Source organism: Choristoneura fumiferana, chromosome Z, assembly GCF_025370935.1.
Source record: "Choristoneura fumiferana chromosome Z, NRCan_CFum_1, whole genome shotgun sequence".
NCBI lineage: Eukaryota > Metazoa > Arthropoda > Insecta > Lepidoptera > Tortricidae > Choristoneura > Choristoneura fumiferana.
Window position 1 is genome coordinate 24120916 of NC_133472.1, and position 23191 is coordinate 24144106.

General features: G+C 36.4%; 1 protein-coding gene across 6 annotated transcripts in view; it reads right to left on the bottom strand.

Annotated features, from left to right (window-relative positions):
- LOC141432034 (transcription factor BCFI-like) overlaps positions 1-22827 on the bottom strand; it is a 70544-nt gene extending 47717 nt beyond the window's left edge. For 4 of the 6 annotated variants that reach the window (XM_074093426.1, XM_074093418.1, XM_074093409.1 and 1 more), the window contains exon 1: positions 14448-14921. Coding sequence is in view for 1 of the 6 variants with exons in the window: in XM_074093465.1 (XP_073949566.1) it covers positions 22567-22609 (43 nt within the window). In the remaining 5 variants the exon portion in view is untranslated. Of the gene's footprint in view, positions 1-14447; positions 14922-22566 lie in introns of those variants that run through there. The other 2 variants (XM_074093465.1, XM_074093473.1) reach the window with 2 other exon arrangements.
- Between the last annotated feature and the right edge of the window lie 364 nt (positions 22828-23191).

Sequence of the window (23191 nt, forward strand, 5' to 3'; positions counted from 1 at the left end):
TCCATGTTTTTTATTGCAATCTACGGAGTAGTAAGCAATAATTATGTATATTATTATATTCCGTCTTAGTAATTCCCAAAGTTTTTCCACCGAGGAAAATAGTAGATTTTAATTCGCTATTAACAGGAACTGTCAGCAGAAGAATTATGCTCATCTATTTATATTTATACTAATATTATAAAGAGGAAAGCTTTGGATTTTTGGATGTTTGTTACGAATTAACTCAAAAACTAGGCTATATTTATTAACAGAAAAATTAGGGTTCCGTACTAAAACTACAATTAATGTAACTCAAGTGTAAAAAAAGTTGCCATAAAACATCTTTCATCGTATGCGCTGTAGAAACTATTGATTATAGAACAAAAAAAAAACATTTTACGATATTAAATAATACATCAAGATCTACAAAAAACTTCGTGATACCATATGTCCAACTATTGTAGTTTACGTATAACTCATTTTTTACATTTTAAAAGTTGACAGAAATGACGACTAAAATCAGACCATGTTATTCATACCTTTGTATTAATCCTTACTAAATAAATAATTTAATATTCAAGACAATTTCAATACCTGTAGATTTCTTTTTGAATTATTCAAATTGGACGTTGCTTCAAAAGATATTACGAAATTAAAAATATCAATCTAACCATTTAATGCATTTACGAGTACTCTACGTTGACGCGCCCCGGTTTAGTTTTTGGGAAATTGAGCTGAAAAATGTGTGTGAAGTGCCCATGATTAGAGAACTTAGAGTTCTGTGCCCAAAGGGTAATAAAAACGGGACCCTATTACTAAGACTCCACTGTCCGTCTGTCTGTCTGTCACTAGGCAGTATCTCATGAATCGTGATAGCTAGACAGTTGAAACTTTCACAGATGATGTATTTCTTATGCCGCTATAACAACAAATACTAAAAATAGAACAAAATAAATGTTTAAGGGGGGCTCCCATACAACAATCCTGTTTTTTTTTGCTCGATATTAATAACGGCAACAGGTAGTTGCTTGAAATCTTCACAGAATATTTATTTGGATAAATGTACTTTAAAAATAAATAATGAAATTAAAATAAAATAAATATGTCAGGTGGGCTCCCATACAGCAAACGTGTTTTTTTGCCGTTTTATGCTAATGTCTAATGTTGTTTAGGTACGGAACCCTTCGTACGAGAGTCAAACTCGCACTTGGCCGTTTTTTTTTTACTTTGCCCGTGTGAAGCCGGGGCGGGTCGCTAGTGTTTATTTACACACACACACACACACACACACACACACACACACACACACACACACAAACATCACGCCTGTATTCCCAAAAAGGGTAGGCAGAGCACACGAAACGTCACCGTTTCGGAGCCACTTTTAGTAGCTATTATAAATAGGTTTAAAGTTTGACAAAAACGGTTGCTAGCCTTTCGCCTACGGGTGCCTACGGTAAAGTATAGGTACCTATAATTCTTAGTCGCCTTTTACGACATCCACGAAAGAAATAGAGAGGTGTAATTCTAACCCGACACCACACGGGGAACACACACTGTGCACAAATTAGAAAATACACATTAATGCATTAAAAATAATATCATGTGACATTTAGATTTATCGACGGCCTTTGCACTAAACTCCGGGTCAGTATCGCGAGCGCCAAATAAATATGAAGATAAGTTGTGATAACTCACTTTAGAAGGTGTTTTAACTCAAAAGCCTTATGCTTAGATATCATTATCATCGTCATCCCAGCCTTTAATATATGTCCACCAGCTGCTGGGCATAGGCCTCCACACATAACACATATACATGTTGTACAGATACATGGGACATAGATATCGGCACAGATGTATTAACTCAATCAGGTTTAACCACGATTTATGTTATTTTTTTATATGTGCTGCAAGAAGTGGTCCTGAAGAAAACGGTTTCCGAGGCTCACACGGACCAGTAGCAGTCCAGGGACCTCCAATTGAAATCATTTGGATATACCTTGTAGTGTTTGGGCTACGAGTATTTCAAATTTATTTTTGTGTAGGTACCTACAGGATTGAATCTATGGAACCATTGTTGTGGTCAACACATTTAACCGCAGAAAATTAACTTTATTGTTTGAACAGGAATACTATAAATAGGTATGTTTACTAGAGACGGGACTGTACATAATTCACACACACACATATATATATATATATATATATATATATATATATATATTGCAATTACCCCACTGGTCCTTGCATTTAATTTCCTTCTTTGTTTCCTTCTTCTAACCTAACCTAACCTAACAATTAAAAAAAAAAACAAAAAAACCCGACTGCCTTAAAAAAACTAAAAGGAAGAAAATAAATCTATATTAGTGGTCTAGAACTCTGTTAAGTAGCTAATTTAAAGTTCAACAGTAGGGTATTACTAAAAATAAAGTTTTTGAGCTGGTCACGATTTGAATTATATTTGTTTAAGTTTATTTGAATTATTATTTGAAACTAGGATTCTGTAGTGTTAATGAACTAAAACAATTACGTTAATCACCTGAAATTTTCCGGTGAGCAAAGTAATTGATCAGTTCGTTGATATGGAGCTCCGCAAAGTAACGCCTGATTCAATAAATTATTCTGTAGTATTTTCTCATATGAAATTAAAGGCCATAATCAGCTTTGGCACTAAAAGTAAGTTTTCATGAATTACTTATTTTATATTTAATTGGTAATCTCAAAAGTTGCGCAACTATGGAAAGTTCTCGTAGATCTCCCAGCAACGTGGCCAATTTACTTCGCCATTCATGTTTGTCAGGGTTTGTATATCCAAATTATCCTATGCTCACATGAGAAACGTTATTGTTCATCTGCTTGGCTTAAGTAAACATTTCGGTAAATAATAGATACCTACCGACAGCATAATACGAGTCAACCTTCAATAAATGAGGACTGTCTTGCGCACGTTGTTTACATCTTTATTTATCGAATATTCATTTACTGTTCACTTTGTCTACGATGTGTATTTTAACTAAAACACGCATTCCATACCCACAGGAACCTGCACTCCAAGAGCTTGACAGTACGAGTACGAGTAAGTGCTGTCTCTTTTTTTCTTACATTATTCAAACAAAACGAAGAAGTCTTTCTCTCTTCAATCTTTTTTAGGGTTCCGGAGCCAAAATGGCAAAAACGGAACCCTTATAGTTTCGTCATGTCCGTCCGTCTGTCTGTCTGTCTGTCTGTCTGTCTGTCCGTCCGTCCGTATGTCACAGGCATTTTACTCGAAAACTACAAGATGTATATCAATGAAATTTGGAGTACGGATGTCTTGTCAAAGCCGCTATTTAGTTTTGTAGTTAAATTACAAAAATAAATATTTATAGGTGGGGGGAAGGGGGGGGGGCACTCCATACACGTAACAGAAATTGTTTTTCTTTAACTCGCATCAACGTGTGGCACATAGTTCGACAGCTCTTTTGAAAAGATAGTAAGGTTTATCAAAAACTTTTTTGATTAAGTGAAGATTTCCAGAAATAATCGCTCCCAAAGTAGCAAAAATTGTGTCCCCCCTCTATCTTGTAAACCGTTTGTCCAAAAAATATGCAAAAAATATGGAAGGTAACGCTTAATAAATACTTTCAACGACAATTGGTTACAACATGATTGGATATACCGGTTTTGAGTTAAGTATTTCCGAAAAACTGCGCTTCTCAACAAAAGGACAAGTGCTGTGAAAAACCGCTCTTTTTCTGGTAATAGATTTTAAGACTGTAGTAAGTGTTTTAATTGTGTTATAACGCACATAATATTACTTGATTTTTTTCGTAATGGCTACGGAACCCTATCTTGGGCGTATCCGACACGCTCTTGGCCGGTTTTTAAGTATACTTACGAACTTGCTCATCTGTGTTAACCTGCGAAAAGTAATTAAATAGTTGTAGGTGTTAGCAAATTTGTATTATTAATAACTATTTCATACTTTTTGTAAATTTCTACTTTACATAACTTACATGTGTAATGTACCTATCTAGCAATTTTTCATTTTATTATTATATAACTTAAGTGAACATAAAAGGTATTTCATAAATATTTTTTAGTTCTTAAGCGAATATAAGTATGATCTCTACAACCCCATATAAATGAAGAAATATATTTTTATAAATGAAGTTGTAAACACATTAACTAATTAACGACTTTGTTTTAGTCTCAATAATGAAAAAAAAACGAATAGGTGACAACCATTATCTTATTATAACAATAATTGACCTGCTGATACCCCGGCAGAGTACATTGATGAAGAGAAGTGAGGTTTCGAGGTAATAAGTATTTTGCCAAAAGCCATTTATTTGTGTTAAAACAACTCTGGAAGGTTCTACAATTTACTTAAAAAACCAGTACAGGAAAGTACATTTATTTATTTGTTGTTCAGGTATCTAACGTCCACATACCAAAAAATTACGCAGTTTTTCAATAGGATTTGACTGAGGCGAAACTAATTTTGCTTCGCATTGTACACTAAGCATCATTATGGAGCTAAAAAAGTAAAAAACATAGTTCTTTAAAGCAATGAACAATGGGTGTACTAACCCGCTGGATACGACGGAAACGGATGTGACATACTCGTTTCTTGAGCCTGGGCTCTCTACACCCGCATTACAGTTTTGCTGCTTTTACCCAAATGACTAATGCAACAAACAAATGCCACATGTTACACGTCATCATAAGACAATGGCGATTTATTTCGAATTTGTGTAAAAAGCACTTCCGTGTTCTGTATGACGTCTACGACTACCTGAACCTTAAGGAGTAATAAGAGAGAATAAAGAGTTTGAATCGGTAAGTCGATTATAAATCCCCTTTTGTGGCTTTTGTTCCCCAATGTAAATTTATATGAGTAGGTAGGCACAAATAGTTAAAGTTAAATCCAACAAATAATTTGGTGCAATAGTGTAGCAATGAGCACATTTCGCGTGCGTCACGCTATATATCTTCAATTACTTATGTATAGCTCTATCTACTGGTTCCAGAGACGCCCATCAGGCTCGCTCGCTCAACGAGTGTGTGCTATCGTTCTATTTCTGGACGTTTATCTAAGGCTGCTCAATTGCTATGTTTAATTGCATGCTGTCATATCAATATTGTTAAGATATTGATTTAATCCAATTTTTTATTAATCATAGTATATTTATGTTAATAATTTTGAACTACAAAAAATGCGAATGGGCACATCTAACATCTTGTTAAATTCGGGAAAATAAATGTTGAAAGCTTTTTTTGTTTTTTCTTAGCAAAATAAATACTTAAAATAAAATTTTAATAGCCTTGCAACGTAGGTAGTATGAGCTAAACTATAAAATGTACCTTTTCATTTTAACATTTAAGACAAGTGGATACAATGTTAGGAAAAAATAGGCACATTTTCTGTTATTTTATGCCTTTCCATTTTACGTAATACTCAACATCATTTTAACATTAAACATAAGGCACATTTAGCCTACATGGGCCCTTTATTTTTAATATCACTGAAATGAACTTTTTTAACTAAGCATTTTTAACGATAGCCTCTTTGTTGCTTTAATAAATTTAAATATCTCGGGCAGTTGTGCCCTATAGGCTTATGGAACCTCCGAAAGGTTTTTACGTAGATGTCTAGAAAAAAACAGACAAATCCTGATTTTTCCTGATTCTGAATATACATTTAACTCAATTTCACAAAAAATGTTAGTTGTGTTTTCTTTTTGACGGCAGTAAAATAAAAGTGTGTGTTGTAATATATTTCAATTACAGTTTTTTTTAAACAAATTTATACGAAAGTATATGCGTTACTGATAAGAAAACAGCATATTTTTTAATTTTTTGTCTATTTGCCTTTTTGTTCTGGTTTATTTTCAAAGCATCGATTTTGACGGGACTTTCGCTGACATAGCTGATACTATAATCACAGGATATTTGTATATGAGAAAAAAACCGCTTCTCATATGCACCTGCGTCGTTAAATTCGCCTGAATAACATTTAGGTAACTGAATAATGTTTTGGTTCATTAATAGTTCGTGGATACACCTAAATAACCAATGAAAGTTGAAATCACATTACCTTCTCTTAAATAGAGCTCAGCTTAGGTTATAAATCGATCCTAAAAGGTTTTTTTTCTTTTATAAATAGAGTAAGTACACGACAAACTAGCAGACAACAGAGTAAAGTTACATTTTGCGACAGACTGAGAAAAAGACGAAATCACGGCATAGCTAGTTTAAATATTTATATATTAAACCTCTATTGATAAAACCTTTAGACCGAACCTAAACTAAAAGGTAGGTATTACGGAAACGATTGAATACCTAGTGCGTTTATTTTTAATAGATAATCTCGAAAACAAATACGAGTATTCATTGATTTTAAAATTTCTTTGGCTTATAGAAAGCAATATTATCAGCGAGGGGCATACATAACCTCTGTTTTATCCCGGGAATGTGTGAAGTTCCCACAGGACCCAGGGGAAGTTGTGGAAAAATACTGGTTAGTTTATAAAGAACGATGAATTCTTCTAAAAGTGCAAAACCCATGTTTCTGTTAACTTTAACTACTAAAAACCAATCTAGGTCGTTATAGTAAGAACGCTCAAGTATACCGATATTATTATGATCATCTTATCATAAATGAGATAAGAATGACAACAGTTTCTTGTCCAGGATCAGAGGGACGGATAAGGCGGTGGAGGGGATACCAGCGGGATGCCAGGGGGGGGACGCTCATATTTAAAATAAATACAGATACAAATATTTTTAAGCGCGGGGCCAGAGGTCGGCGGTCCAGCCGTTATCAACGCGCCGGCCCGCCCGCCTCGCCCCGCAATCCCCGCCAGCCAACATTTCATGCTGTGTGGAAAGTTACATATTAACTTGGCAACAGGCAGCCGCTACAAAGTACGCCATGTTTTGTTGGCTAGTGATCGTTACAAAATATTATCTTCGTAATAATTAGCTTGTGATATATTTATGATTGATTGATTGGTATTGGTAGATAGTGTCTAATTTTTTGGGTTTTGGAACCATAGAAGGAGACAACCAAATCCTTATAGGGTCATTGCGTGGCCCATCTGCCAAGGCTATTATCTTAATAAATACATAGTTAGGTACAAGTATCAAGTTAAATTTCACATCGAATAGTAGAGTAGGGCAGGGTAGGTCTCCTAAAACTGTAAATTATATTGAGTTTCTAATTTTACACGTGAGTATTACCACCAATCAAAACTTGAAGAGTATTTCCCATTAACTTACATAGTATTACTAGCTGTTGCCCGCGACTCCGTTCGCGTAGAAGTATGGAAAATAGTTTACGTCCTATTCTCAGACCTTCCAAATATACCTATATGTACAAAACATTTCATAAAAATCGGTCAAGCCGTTTCGGATGAGTTTGTTTAAAAACACTGCGACACGAGAATTTTATATTTTACACTAGCTGTTGCCCGCGACTCCTTCCGCGTAAACTTCGTTTATCGATAGCGATAAAAAAATAGCCCGCGGGAACTATGCAATTTTCCGGGATTAAATATTCCGATGTCCCTAGGGCTCAAATTTCATTTAAATCAGTTCTGCGGTTTAGACGTGAGGTAACAAACAAACAAACAGACTTACTCATCATCATCCCAGCCTATATACGTCCCACTGCTGGGCACAGGCCTCCTCTCAAAACAAGCGGGCTTGGGCCAGAGACTTACTGACTTTCGAATTTATATACATATTAGTGGGATGTAAAGAAACAAAACCGAATCGATCGAAAAATTCGTAAATCACGAATTGACGCCTGTGACGAGAAAGCTTTATATAATATGTCATTGTAGCTTTACTTTTACTATCTAAAATTCAATTTTCTCAAAAATGATACGTAAAGTCGCCATTACATCTTCAAAAAGTCTCCAGTAAGTTAATAATACCGGACGAAGATCACAAGTCTTCAGCAAGTAGAAAGGTTTTGAATTCAGAATGCAGAAGTGTCCAGTAAGTAGGTACGATACAAATCTCATAACATCATTGTACTCCTTGTAAAATATGTCATTTTTTTTAATAGCTACTGCACAGAGCCTCATCTTATGGTCATTAAAAAGGTTGAACAATAAAAGTATAATTGATTATAAATGTTATTATACCTTTAAGTATGATTTTATTAGAATTTATATTCTTTGAAACATAAATGTAAACAGATTAGTCGCAAATTCATTTAATTTAACAAATATTTATTCCAACTCTAAGAGGTAGACAGTATACGGAACGCTTTTATAAAAAAAAACAAGACCAGCGGCGTTCGTGCAACGAGGTTGCATACTTTATTAAAAAAGCGGGAAATTGTAACACACGTTTGGAAATGTTTTGCTGTTATGTAATTTAATATAAATTTTAATTTCACTATTATAATTAGCTTATTCATTATCAACATAGTTTTTTAATAATATCAATTTAATTTAAGATTGCAATCAACACAGTATTTTTTTTATTAGGTTGGTGTTATCATTGTTCTTGCGAATTAAAAAGTAAAAAAAAAGCTTAGAAAAAAGTAAATTAAGCGGGAATTTTGCTCATTACACATAGATTTTAAGTGAAATATTGTATTTTGTACCGAAATAAATTTTATTATTTATTTATTTATTTATTATTACGTTCGTCTTGTGTCATTTTCGAAATATTTTTATTAAGTGAATTTCTTATTAAGTAAAAATCTTATTAGGTAAGTGAATTGCCCAAGTATGAGCTCTGAAGATTCTGATATTGATATGGACGACACATCTGACATAAAAGCGGAGGCCGAATTAGCAAAAAACAACTTGCTGCTGCCTAAATCCAAAGAGAGATAAGTATATGAATTGTTATGAGAAATTTATCAAATGGAAACAACTAGCGGTTCGGCCATCAAACTTCTAGTCGTCCAGGATGGCTTACTTACTGGTCTCTGCAGTAATGTACTATTACGGACAGTGGCGTATTTACTAAGAGCGAATCTATAGACGACCACCACACGCTTCAATGATTACATTTTAAGTCTACTTTTTGCTTATGCAAAATTATTATAATCTATTGCAATGTCATAGGATCGCTAATCATGCACTACAAAATGAAGTTAAGTAAAAACCTTGTAAAAAAATAGCATCATGACAATGTGTGAAGCAAAAATTAAATGTAAGTTATAGTAATTTATAATTGATATTTTATTGACTTGGACACCCTCAACTTGCAATCGTTTGGTGTTGAGGGCCTCAACACCAGACGATTACAAATACATTACCAGCTTAAAAGGCTAAGGTAGAATACCGAATACCTCATGTTCAGGCAATTTCTTCGGTTTTCTTATTCTCCCCAGCAGCACAAACACTGCTTCTTGGTGGCAGGATTAGCATGCAAGATGGTGGGAGTAATCCGGAAGAACCTTGCACTGAACATGGTTCTACCACCTGTTTTAGTAAGGAAACCACAATTTTATGGTTCCGTCGCTTAAAAAAACGAAAACCTAAAGGATCACTCGTGTCAAAATTTTAAACACGGAAGCTACTATTGGGGTGCAGGTAAATTAAAAAAAAGTCAAACTATATCGTGTGATATGTGAATGGAAGAACGTGTAAATGTTATGTTTTTTATGACTTTCAGATAATTTATTTTAAAGTTACTAGGTACTGGCCCTGAAATTAAATGAAAAGAAAGGAAAAGTATAGAGTATTCAAAGTAAAATAGGAATTCCGTAATGTCTAAGAAAGTAAGCGGCCCTCCTCACGTGAGTTTTATTCACACTTGTCCGTTTATTTTCGGAAATCTGCCACAGTGTTTTAAAACAGTAATAACCTAAATTAATATACAAATAAACTTCCATTATAATTCAAACATGAAATTGTTTCATAGAACCAAAATAAAGACACCTTCATGCTCTCTTCGGATTCAGGCGGTAATGTGATTCAATACAATGTACTGAAATGCACAAGTGTACAACAGAACGTGCAGTGGCAGCGCGCGTGTCGCAATTCCACCGTCCGATCGATAACCGAGATCGACGTCACGTACCTATATGTTGGTGATTTAGAAATAAGCGCGTATGCAGCCATTGGCACGTTCGGAACAACGGCGACCGGCGACCACGCGACTTCACCAGAAGGTTCTAGCGTGCTAGCAATAGCCGCTGAGCGACGTCGACAATCATCATGGATAACACTAAACCAATTTTTCAAACTTTAGCGTATAACCAGTTTCGGTCTGAGAATAATATTTCATGACTTTCTTCTTTTGCTCTTGTTATACTTACTACAGATATTCAATAATTTTACATTTGTGTTTGTAAGTTACCGCGACCGCTTTTCCGTACTTGTACCTACTTAGAGGTAAAGTTGGGGTCGCGAAAAGCACTGTAGACAAGGAAATATGTTTTAATTTCTCTCTTTTTCTTCTTCTTCAACCTTGATCTACCCAATGCTGAGTAAAGGTCTCTTCCATTTTAGACCATTCTGTGCGGTCGTGAGTTTTCCGCATCCAGTCCTTCCCAGCCGCTCGCAACAAATCGTCCGTCCATTTAATTTATTGGGAGTCAATTTCAGAAAACGAGAGCTCGAAAACTACGATAGTAATCGCAATATCTGCGCATGGCTATGGAATGGTGGCCCGTTATAGTAGATTGTTGCACCAAGCCGAAAGTTATTTATTATTGCACCTAGTGCCGATTTGGAGCCCGAGCCTCTGCGAGGGCTTTAAAAAGCACGGGGGCAATATAAATTAAATTCCCTTGTTCCCCGTACATAACCAACTTCCATTACCAGCACTGGGAGAGGACAAAATATTCCTACTCCAAAACCGGGTATTGTACTATGAATTATTTTTCCTTGTAAAAAACCAACGTCATGGGCCGGTAATGTACGAGGAAAAATAATTCATAGTACAATACCCGGTTTTGGAGTAGGATTCTTTTACGCCTTGTACAGAACTGTACATTTTTACTGAAGCTTATTTTCACAATCGCGGTTTTCCCCAAGTTTAATCGACTCAGAAACATAGGTAGGTTTAGGTAATGTTACGTTTGCATCGGCCCGAAGGGCCAAAACTACACAAAAGCAGCTCCCGCGACAATGTTTCTGTGTCGATTAATATTGGGAAAAAACGCGATTGTAAAAATAAGCTTGAGTAATGCTTTTTTACTGAAGCTTGTTCTGTACAAGGCATTAAAGAATCCTACTCCAAAACCGGGTATTTCACTATGAATTATTTTTCCTCTTACATTACCGGCCATGACGTTGGTTTTGTACAAGGAAAAAAAATCCTACTCCAAAACCCGGTTTTGTAGTAGGAATTATTTGTCCTCTCCCAGTGCTGGTAGTGCAAGTTGGTTATGTACGGGGAACAAGGGTATAAATATAAATTACTTAATGCGAGGTGCAATCTACTTTTGTTCTAACTATTACATGAATAGTAGACGAAAAACCGGCCAATAGCATGTCGAACATGCCCAAAATAGGGTTCCGTAGCCATTACGAAAAAATTAAGTAATATTTTCTAAGGATTTCGTATTTTATTCGGAATCTTCCAAGTTTAGGTATATTTTATACCTTAGGCTGCTATTTACTCTTAAACTACTAATAATTATCAAGCAAACTTAGCCGTTATAGTTTTCCTTGAAAGTTTGATATTCTTACTACCATCCTGAATTTTTTCAAATTTTTCCACCCACCGGTTTAGATTTAAGAGGGGGGGGGACGCTCGATTTTAATGAAAATTTGCACTTTAAAGTTGAATATTTCGCAAAGAAATAAATGAATCGAAAAATCGTCTTAGCAAACCCCTAATGGTTTTAAAAGACCTATCCAACGATACCCCACACTATAGGTTTGGATGAGAAAAAAAAACACCCCCAATTTACGTCTATGGGAGGTACCCTAAATTTTTTTTTTAATTTTCTATTATACCATTTTGTCGGCATAGTTTATATATATTCGTGCAAAATTACAGCTTTCTAGCATTGATAGTCTCTGAGCAAAGCCGCGGACGGACAGGCAGACAGACAGACAGACTTGGCGAAACTATAAGGGTTCCGTTTTTGCTATTTTGGCTCCGGAACCCTAAAAAAGAGGTTTCGTACCTCATTTTCGGCTTCATTCTACTTCAGGAGTTAGAGAAATGTGGCACTCGATGATTCCATTTTTGTAAGTTTACGGAAAAATCGCAAGGTTCCCGCCTATTTCTCTTTTTTTTAATTTCTTACTTTTGTTTGGCAGGGTAGATTGCAGATATTTTTATCCGCGATCTGAAAAATTTCGGATGAGAGCCAGGTTGGCTAACCAAACACACTAAGCTTTTTTTAAAATATACAACTTCGAAAAAGGAAACTATTATTAAATCATCAGGATGTTTTTGGCGCTAAAACTCATTTTCTTCCAACTATGCTTTAATTTCACCATAACTGTACTAAATACCCAGAAAAAAGCGAGACTTTTTTGAGCTAGAGCAAAAAAATCAATTATTTATTATTCAATTTGTTTACACGGTATTATGAATAGTAGATATTGTACAACCAGAGCATAAAACGAGCCATTTTACCCAAGACGTTCATATAGCCACCCGAGCCGGTACGGCGAGGGTGGATAACATTTCGAGGGGAAAATGGGTTTAATTCTCGAGTTTTAAACTCTTCTTTTCACTTCGATTGCAAGGAAATGAAATAGGTAGCAACAGTGAAAAAAATTGTTCACTTACTATGTACCTTTTATTTTTCACGCACTGCTATAAAATTATATTTTTTTAGTTTTATTGATTTATTTTTAGTTTTATATAAATTAAAAATTATTAGAAAACATGTAGATTTTTTTTATTTGTGGCTGTTGCACCTGATTAGGTACCGTGGTCTTATAATCAGCCGCCTGGAAATTAAACATCCTCATTCGTTTTTAAGGTTTGAGTAGTGAAAATGTCAAAACAGGTTTCTAGTTATTTCGACTTGTCAGTCCACGGCTTACATAGCTTAGAGAGTCATATTATCTACATCCATACTAATATTATAAATGCGAAAGTGTGCGTGTTTGTATGTTTGTGTGTTTGCAAGTTTGTCCGTCTTTCACGTCGAAACGGAGCGACGGATCGACGTGATTTTTGGCATAGAGATAGTTTATCGGCCAGAGTGACATAGGCTACTTTTGATCCCGGAAAAATGCACAGTTTCTGAGGGAACAGTGCGTGATAACCGAGTTCCACTTGTAGTACATAATTTGACGTGAATTATACGAAGTTGGTAGTACGACAAAGCTCATTGTAAAATAAAAAGTGAATTTAGAGGGTACCTCGCCTTATTGACTTTATTTTGTTCTCAAATGCTTCGTAGCTCCATTACTCATATGAAGAACTTAAAAAGTTCTAGTTTCGACATTTGTGGTAACCACGTAAAATTCAATTGGTTATAAATATTTAAATGCACCTTATGTGCACTTTATTTCAACTAGGTTAAGCTAGACATGATATAAAATGAATACCTAATATCATTATTATTATACATAGTGTGCTAGCCGGAGCTGGCGGGCCGAGCGAGCGGGTGAGGAGAGGCGCGGGGCGGGAGGGGGTGATGGTGCGGCAGTGATCTCCGGGGTCAGCGCGGGCGCCGCTTATCGCTGAAGCGCCTGCTCCCCGCCACAGCCCCAACTGATCGACTAATAACAAACTCATATTATAAAAGTATAAAACAGTGTGCATAATCATTTCACGCGGTTGAACAAATCATTTTAAAACGTAGAATTTATTGCAGCTATTGCGGCGGGGGCACGAGCATATTATTACCATGGAAATTAACCTGTTATACGCAAATGCGTGTGCGTAATTCAAGGCCTGCCCTTACGCAGATTATTAGGTACCCTTATTACGCTAAATTTGGGATAAAATTAAAATCCTTTATTTCACAGCATCAAGCATCAAGCAAGCATTTAGGATTCTAAACACGATCTATTTATTTGTATGTACGTAGTATTAGTTTTGTTGAGTTATAAGAGCTTGATATGTTACTTTGTTCATAAAAACCTATTTAATTGGGTGATTGACTGAAGGTTTTTGACGATTTATTAGTATTTTATAGTTTCACCACTAATAGTTTAGTAGTTATATAATTATGGTGAAACTGTCCCAAGCAGCATCAGCTATCTTCAACATCGTTTAGATCGTTTGACATTACATATTTCAAATACAGTATATCGCAGTAACCACGAAATCAATAAAACCCATGTTATTATAGTTATTTAAAAAATGGACACTTAATTAATATTGTTATCGTTGGCTACCGGAAGCACCCGCGCTACTGCTCCCACATGCCGCATACCGCGAGACGGCCGCGTCGTCGTTGTTCAATATTGCTGCCACTGCCACGAGTCCACACCCTAATTCCACTAAGCAACTGACTGTGAATATTGGATATGTACACGTACCCTTATTTGGAATGTGTAAAGTTGCGTTTTCACGAATCACTTTCGCCTACTTACCCTTCAATAATATGCTGATGACGATAATTCCATGCTTTTTTAATGCATAACTTATGTGGTGAGAAAGTTACAACATTATAATTAAGATCATAGGAGTATTGTTTTGTGGCATTCGGTGTAAGTACTATTTATTTCATTTAATGTAAAATTTTCTTCTTGTTGGGGATTTCGTATGCACTCGTTTCCAGGCAGCGACAGCGCGAGCGGGCATTAACGCAGGTGGTACTGCAAAAAGCGGGTCAGCGGCACTAACGCGGTCAACATTCGCTAACAATAACAAGGAAGCTGGAGCTAGCTCGCGGCCGCCGCTGCAGCTCGCCAACCGGCCTCCGCATCATGTTCACGACATATCGAGCCATAGCTTAGGGTGCCCGTCGATTGGGGTGTGCCGGATGTTATGGCTAACTTGTCCGACACGGGAATCTGCGCACAAGAAGCGCGATGCGAACAGGGCGCGCGCGAGCCTACTGCCGTTTACTGAGTTTGAGCGATTTCGCTTTATCTAATCGCCGGATGATAAAACGCACTACTGCCGCCTGCTTTGCCACGCCTCTAGTCGAAGTCACCGTTGCTAACCTTAATTTCACACATTTTGATCACAGTGGAGGGTATATTTCTTCCCGCACAATTCAAAAAGCGAGGTGGACGTCGTGAACTCGAACTAGTGCACAGGATATAAAAATAGTATGCAAGCGTAGAGCGATAAGAAACCGCTGCTCGGAACGTATATAAGGGTACCGAAGGACGGCGTGCGAACGTGCACTCTGCGGCCCGTGCGCAGTGCAGAGGTCGGCGCGCATGGCCGCGGCGCTTGCGACCCTTCGGCCAGCGCGCTCCTGCGCAGGCACTAAAGTCGCACGCCCGTTAAACCTAGTCGTAATAAACCTAGACTTCGATGCAAACAATGAATTGCGTTTTCGTGCTCACCGCTCTTTCAGTTCAAACGAAGTGTAACTTTAAAGAAGGAACTGAATGCTTTATGCTGTATATAACTAAATTATAATATTTCATGCGAAAAACACAGCCCGATCTGATATACTGCTTTGACAAGAAATGGAAAAATTAAAAATATTTTTCTCCAATGTGCTCGAAAATGTCCGCCTAACTGTCACAAATATAGTACGCGCAGTTCTTCCTTAAAAAATGCCACAAATTAAAAAAAAAACCATTAACCTACTATATATACTTTTTATTTAAATGCACATTTTCACTACGATAAGTCAATCCAAACAACCAAATATTCGTGAAGATCAAATTCCCTTCTACAGATTTTTTCTTAAATTCCTAGGCAGAGATTTAATTTAGATATGTAAATTTAAATAATTATGCCAAATTTGAAGTCAGATCGACTGCAGTTACTGAAAGTGCGTCAAATTTAATTTGCAATTTTTGATCCGTACTATAAAAGTAAAAAAAGCGTAAAAGCTTGTAAAATGTGGTTATTACACTTATGATTCACACAATTAACAATAACAACGAAAAAAAATGCAACATAGATTTTGACCCGGTTCAATTCCCAGGTATGTAGAGTTAAATTATAGGTAATGGCATTTTTATAAAATCTAAGATCAAAGGCTCTCTCTAATAGTTTCGGACTTCTTCCTACTGACCCATTTGGATTGATCGTCAAACTGCTCATCCACGAATTTATTTTTCCCGGCCTCGGCGATAATGTATTATTTCTAAATATATAATTTGGGAACCCTTTATTTTCTTCATATTTTGACGCACTGACTGGAAGAATTCAACGCGCTCATTTAAGAAAAAAATCTGTGTATCTGTAAGCAGCTAAGATGTCTCACTCATATTAATCTGGAACTTTGCTATGTGGTCTAAGTTATCTAACTAAGAAAGGTATTTTTTTAGTCTCGCCATGTCCGGGCGTTTGTCTGTTTGTCCACGGCTTAGATCTTACACTGAGTACTAGAAAACTGATTTTGGCGTGCGTTTCAAAATTTGCAAACCATTTATTCGTAAATTGCCTAATGGAATACGTGTTGTATGTAATATGCTAAAATCAGCGTTTCAAATATCATATGCTAAAAAATGGTCCGCAAGAATTTTCAGAAAGTCATTTTTATAAATTAATTAACATAAAAATAAACTTATAAACGAACATTGAAATTTAAAAAAAGAATAATAACACAGCTTTATGAGTTAGTTAAAAACTAATCATACTATATTAGTTCAGTGGAAGTGTAGAATGCTTCCACCGTCATAAATTAATAAAAAAAAATGTAGTTTGAAATATACATTTCAGTCAAGTATAAACGCGTGCCTAAAAAAAAAATAAGCGGTTTTTTATTCAAGACTGAATTATAAACAGTCTATTTCTAGATTGCTACAGTCAAAGTGCCAAAAATATCGACGTTGTCATACAAGATTTTTTCAAAGTAAGTACGGTCCCAACCATTAACAGCCTTATTCAAAAAAGTTACAGCCTCCTTTAAGTCCATAAAGCCCGATGTAAAAACATATTTTTAAACTCTGGCCGCGCTAATCATCGATCCTCTGCTAATAACGATTTGTAGACCATCTTTATCTCTCTGCTAAAGTCACATAGGCCGCCACAATTAACACTTTTGACTAAGAAACCATAGGTTTCAAATCATTTATAGTAAGGCAGGCCGCAGATTAAAAAAACAGAAATTTTTTTCAGGAAGCGTTTCAAAATCCTCTAAATTACAACAATAAATATGAAAAAAAATAAGGATGATTAACATAATTATATTTTACAACATAAACATGGGATCTTACAAACATCTCACTTACTACCTGGAATGCTGTCACTGCTGTCAATTAAAAATGTAGTTCTGAAATATACATTTCAGGTCAAGTATAAACGCTAAATAAAAAAAAAATAACGCGCGTTTTTTAGTTCAAGTCTCGAACTACGAAACGCGTGCTATTTCGAGATTGCTAGCAGTTCATAAGTTCCCAAAAATCGACGTTGTCACTACTCTCCTCTGCCACAACTCTCCTCGGTCTTCCCTAACCATTAAGCTTTTGGATTCCGAAGGCAAGCTCACGTCTGCCGCCCCCAAAGTTAGCTCACACGCATTCATGCCATGCTCTGAAAGCAGAGCGGTACCGAGGGCATGGTACTGCTTCCGTTCCCATAAGCTCTATGGGATTTCGATGTTAAAAGTCAAACCGTAACTCAAAGGAAAGCCTCCTGTTAAGTCCGCATACGCATACCGTGACTGACGTTTCATCAGCCAAATATGTGGTCTACCAGCATAAAGTTGATAATCGTTTGCATTTAGGGCATTTTAGGCAAAGCTCTGCGCAGGGAGCGACACTAGCGCAAATCCACTTCAAAACCATGATAACGTCAGTTCTCTTTATATCTTGTCGCCATGACCAAAGAGTATTAGTACCTATAGAAATCGTGATATATTTATTAGTAACCGAATAACATGATATTTTACAACAATAGTAACGAAAGAAGTATATTACCAAAATTTTAATTGAAATAATACGATGTTATGGCATTTAAAATACAAAAAAAAACTATTCACGGTTTTGTGCTATTGCTGCACTCTGACGGGAGAAAATTTCAGTAATTGCCTGACCTTGTCTGTCAACTTGAATGTTCGACTGTAGCGACATATATTCATTTGCTGGGAACTTGTTTAAAAATCGATGGACCACTTATTTGGCTGATGGTACATTCAAGGGCATAAATATATGTACATTACCAAGGCGTCAAAAATATCTCTACACTTTTATGACACTAACCATAAGGTCGATGCATTGACGATATTGATGTATATTTGACGCTACGGCTGTAAAGATATCTATACCCTCGACTGTACGCGCGCGTAAACTATTCGATCTGGTAGTTATAATTGAAATTCCTGGATTTTACAAAATTCCCCTGGGAAATCCAAAAATTAATATCGTGATCTTCATTGAGGTTGTGTTAAGAACAACAACTGTACAAAATTTCATGACTCTAAACCCAGCGGTTGAAATTTCAAGATTGTATCCCTATCCCGTGGGAATATCGGAATACAAGTACCTAACCTATGTGTTATTCCAGACGTCCAGCTATCAACATACCAAATTTCATAACTCTAAGCCCAGCGATTGTTATTTCAAGATTTTATCCCTATCCCGTTGGAATATCGGGATAAAAAGTAGCCTTTGTGTTATTCCAGAAGTTCAGCTATCTACGTACCAAATTTCGCTCAAATGGGTTCAGCCGTTTTAGCGTGAAGGAGTAACAAACATACACACACACACACACACACACACACACAGACACACACACACACAAACTTTCGCATTTATAATATAAAGTATTAATAAAGGAGGAAGTAGGATTCCTAAAACGTCGCTAACCGAATTATTCGATACAAAAACTATGAACTCGAAAACGAAACGATTGCCATCTATTTAACGATATTTTTTGTTTTTGGTTGTTAATTAATTGATATAAATATATAATTGTAAATAAAATTAATAATTACCTTTTATAATATCCAATTTGGTGCTGTCGATGTCGTTCGGATGTTATGCGCGCGTACATACATTTCGGTGATTAATTTTTATTTATATAGAAGAGAAGATATATATATGTAAAAGAAGAAGATAGATATACCTAAGGCGTCCACGGACTGGGAGACGAGCTATCGGTAGGCCTCCAACAAGATGGAGCGACGACTTAGTTAAGATCGAGGGATCGCGGTGGATGCGGAAAGCACAAGACCGGTCTGAGTGGAGAACCTTCGTTAAATTGATCTTTGAGCAAAAACTATTTAAATCCATACTAATATTATAAATACGAAAGTGTGTGTTTGTGTGTTTGTATGTTTGTACGTCGGTCGCGTCGAAACGGCGTGACGGATCAACGTGCTTTTTGGCATAGAGATAGTTATCGGCCAGAGAGTGACCTAGGCTCTTTTTATCCCGAAAAAAGCACAGGTCTCGAGGGAACAGCGCGCGATAACCGAATTCCACGCTTATATTATGTACTTATATTATACTTATATTATGTTCCTGATCCACTTACTAAGTTGATAATAATAAAGTTTTGATATTAATATGTGTTAACTAGATAAACAATACAGTTCTAATATCTATATCTACTGTGAAACTTTTATTAAGAAAATACAAAATATCCATAGGACTAAAACTACTATTAAATTAAAATAACTAAAACTAAAACTTTAATTAAAAAAGAGAGGTGGGCCTCTTGGCATGGTGCCCATCACGCAGGCAGCATTCCCGCGTTGAACTGCGATTTAGATTGCAGAAAGCTGCCGGCGCGAGGGTTGCCTGTTGCCTACCTATAGCTGAGCTCCCTGTGTAGCTCCAGCGCACCCTTACCCCAAGGACCTAGAGTCTCGACGCCGAAAGCAAAGAAATGATATTGGGCGCCGAGACAGCTACAGTCAACTAGATTGTTTTAAGGATTTAAGACTTTTCTTATCTTATATTTATATACTAATATACTCGTACTTTTGGGCTTTTTAGTTCTGTAGTTGTTGATGATCCTTCAGATCTAACTAAAATGTTGTCACTTAGTATTTAATATTATTTTGTAATTTGCTAAAATAACGTATCTCGAATTGGTACCTATAGGTATTAGTTTTCAGGTTTGTACAAGTAGCACTGTTCTTGTGATTAGTTACTTATTCATTATTTACTTTCGTTTAGTTCAGAAAATGTGACTTCTTGTAACAGGTTTTTTTGGATGGATTGGATGTTAAATAAGTTAAATAACCTTACGTTTAAAATTTAAGTAGTCAGTTCATGTGAAAATAATCAGAAATTTAATTTATATTGAATCAAGTCGAACAAGTATGCATAATATTTGTAGTCACGTGTTGAAAAAATATGTACGGAAACGTGAAGAGCTACTTGTTTAAATGGTATTAGCATCGGTTTTGTTATTGAGCATAAAGCCAAATATTGGTAACATTCCCTCTTAAAAGTGAATTTGAAATCTCGCTTGAAGGTATTTTTTAAATTGTATAAAATTAAGATTATCTTTATCCGCGTCAACATGTTTGATTTCTTAACTTAAAAACAAAAGCCAAACTTAAACCTAGGCACAATCAGTTTTATTTTGAACTGGGAGAATGATCCCATGATAATCTCTAGCTGTACATTTCGTTTGAAGCTGCTCCCTGTATATTTTACCAAAACAACTTTCATGTACCTAGTAATACCGGTATTAGTTAAATGAGTCGGTATTAGCTGTACACAATTTATAAAATCCTCATCACAAGATTTAACGTAACGAAGAGTGTTTAATTCTAGTTTTTAAAACGCCATTTCATTTGCAATTTATTTATTTGTTTTCGTGCATGCGGAGAACCGAAAGTTTTGTTATAATCACTAAATTGAATTAATGAAAACCAAAATAATAACCAATGAACTAAAATAATTTCTTTGCTCATCCGCAAACTATTGAACAGGTACATTTAGTATCATCTCCCTTGCTACGGCTTGGGTCTAATTTCAGCAATAACAGTTAGGATTAATAAAACACGCCTTTACAGTAATTAAATAAAAAATCAAGGTAGTTTTATAATTATGACGATTAAAATATTATTAATATGTTCTGGGTAGTTTTGTTTGAGAAAAAATATAGGTGGGTTAAGGAGTAACAGTGACAAATTAAAACGTTTGTTGTGGTTTATTAGTCTAACATCTGGTAGTACGGTGTATGGTTGTATTGCTCTGAAGATGAGCTCTGATTGAGTTCAAAACGCGTCAGTGTATTGTGGTGGTGGTGATAGATGGGTTTGTGTGTGTTCTTACAGTGTGGAGGTGGAGGAACTGCATGAACATATCTTGCATATACTAAGCTATCAAAAGGTCACGGATGAGCAAAGAAATTCTTTTAGTTCATTGATATGGACTTCGCAAAGTAACGCCTTATTAAATAAATTATTTAAAAATAATAACCGACCACGGATTCATGTCAGCAAAATGTGGGCTAAGTAAACTTATATCACACATTACTGTACTGATTAGAATTTGGCTTCTCGCCAAATTTAGGTTTTAATAATCTCAGTTTTGGTCTGGTAACAGCAGTGCAGTGCCCCGCGTAAGGCTTGGTACCTTTAAACGGTTCCACGCGCTTGTAAAAACTGTACCTAGAGCGCTTTTTTCACAATTGCAGTACATCTATTTGAAAAATAGCCAGCAGCACTTTTCAAGTTTTTTTCTGTCATCGTATTTTGAGCCGTTGTTTTTGCGGTAGACGAATACGAGAGGCGAAATTATTTAACAAACGAAAGCAATCGCATTTGCTATCTTATTCTATCATTGTCCTGCACCGTTTGATAGAGAGAAATGGTGAATATCATTTCGAGCATGTTAGACAATATCTATAGTCATGGAAATAGGTACCTTATCTTCATTTGGCATTAAGAGACTTAATTTAAAGACATACCTATTGTCAATGGCTAGTTTTTATAAAAAGCAAAATAATAGTTGATCCTGTAGGTGTTCACTGTTACAAAAAATTTAAACCCGAACTTGCGGCTTATTGCTCAATACAATTCAATAGTCTTATCTCAGAATCTTTTGCGTAATGTTGTAGACCAATTATAATTAATGATGTTTAATTTTGACGCTACTCGTAGAGGAGAAGAATATTATGATGAAAAATAAAATTATTATCAAGTACTCGTCCATAGCTAAAAACAAAATAGGGAGAGGGTAAAGTGATTCGATTATAGTCGTGTATGAATACCAAAACTACGCCTTAATAAACGTGAAATGAAAATTGTTACTTTTATGATATGATTTATTACGCTATTACATATACATACAATTATCTTCTTTAGTTAAAGTGGATGTTTTGTTTAAAAGAAAAATGAAAACAAATACTTGTAACATGCCAGATCTCTTCTCGTTCTGTGTCGAATACCCCACCGTAGAGACACCGTAGCAGCAGGAGCGCTACGAATTCGCTACGCATCAATGAAATGTGCAACACGATGTCTTAAGGGAGGAACATTATGGGTTTCGAGTAGATCACACCATGTCATCGCCTATAGGTACTTACGAGCAAACACTGGATCACTGAGGTTCCATGAGAGTTTAGTCCCGTGAAGCCCAGGAGACCTTCTTAATAATAGTTTGAAATGAAACTTACCGAAGTGATATTCGTTTTTAGTGGTCGTCATAGTGTTTTCCATTTGCAGTAATAATTATCGTCAATGTCGCAGATGGTCGGTACGGGTGCGTGCGGTCCGTGTAGGGGCGTGTGACAGCATCACCGGATGGGTTGGGCGGGCGGCGCGTTGATGCGGTGTCCGAGCCGCATCACTCGAGAGCAGAGCGGAGTGTCGCTGCCGCCGTACGTCGGTTGGCGCGTGTGCGCGGCGGTCGTTAGCGCGCGAGTCCGCGCCGGCCGCCGCGCGCGCGCTGCCGCCGCCCCCGCGCCGCCCGCGCCCGCGCCTCGACCGCTGCCGCCGCCCGTTGCGCTGACGCAACCGAAGACGTCGCCGACACGCCTGACCCGCAGGCCCCGGCCCTGACTATGCCGCCCCACACGTTCCCTTCTCGCAATTCCCCACACCCTGATCTGATCGGCAGTCTAACGTCTTTCACAGACATATTATAGAGGCGTAAAGCGTTACATCGATTTCACTGCTTTCTCAATCAATTCTCAATTATATGCCCTTAATAGAAACAATTTAAAATTCAAGACTGCAATTTCTAATAAGTTAGAAGGCATCAAAAGTTTTTATATACCCAGTAAATTAATTCGAGCGAAT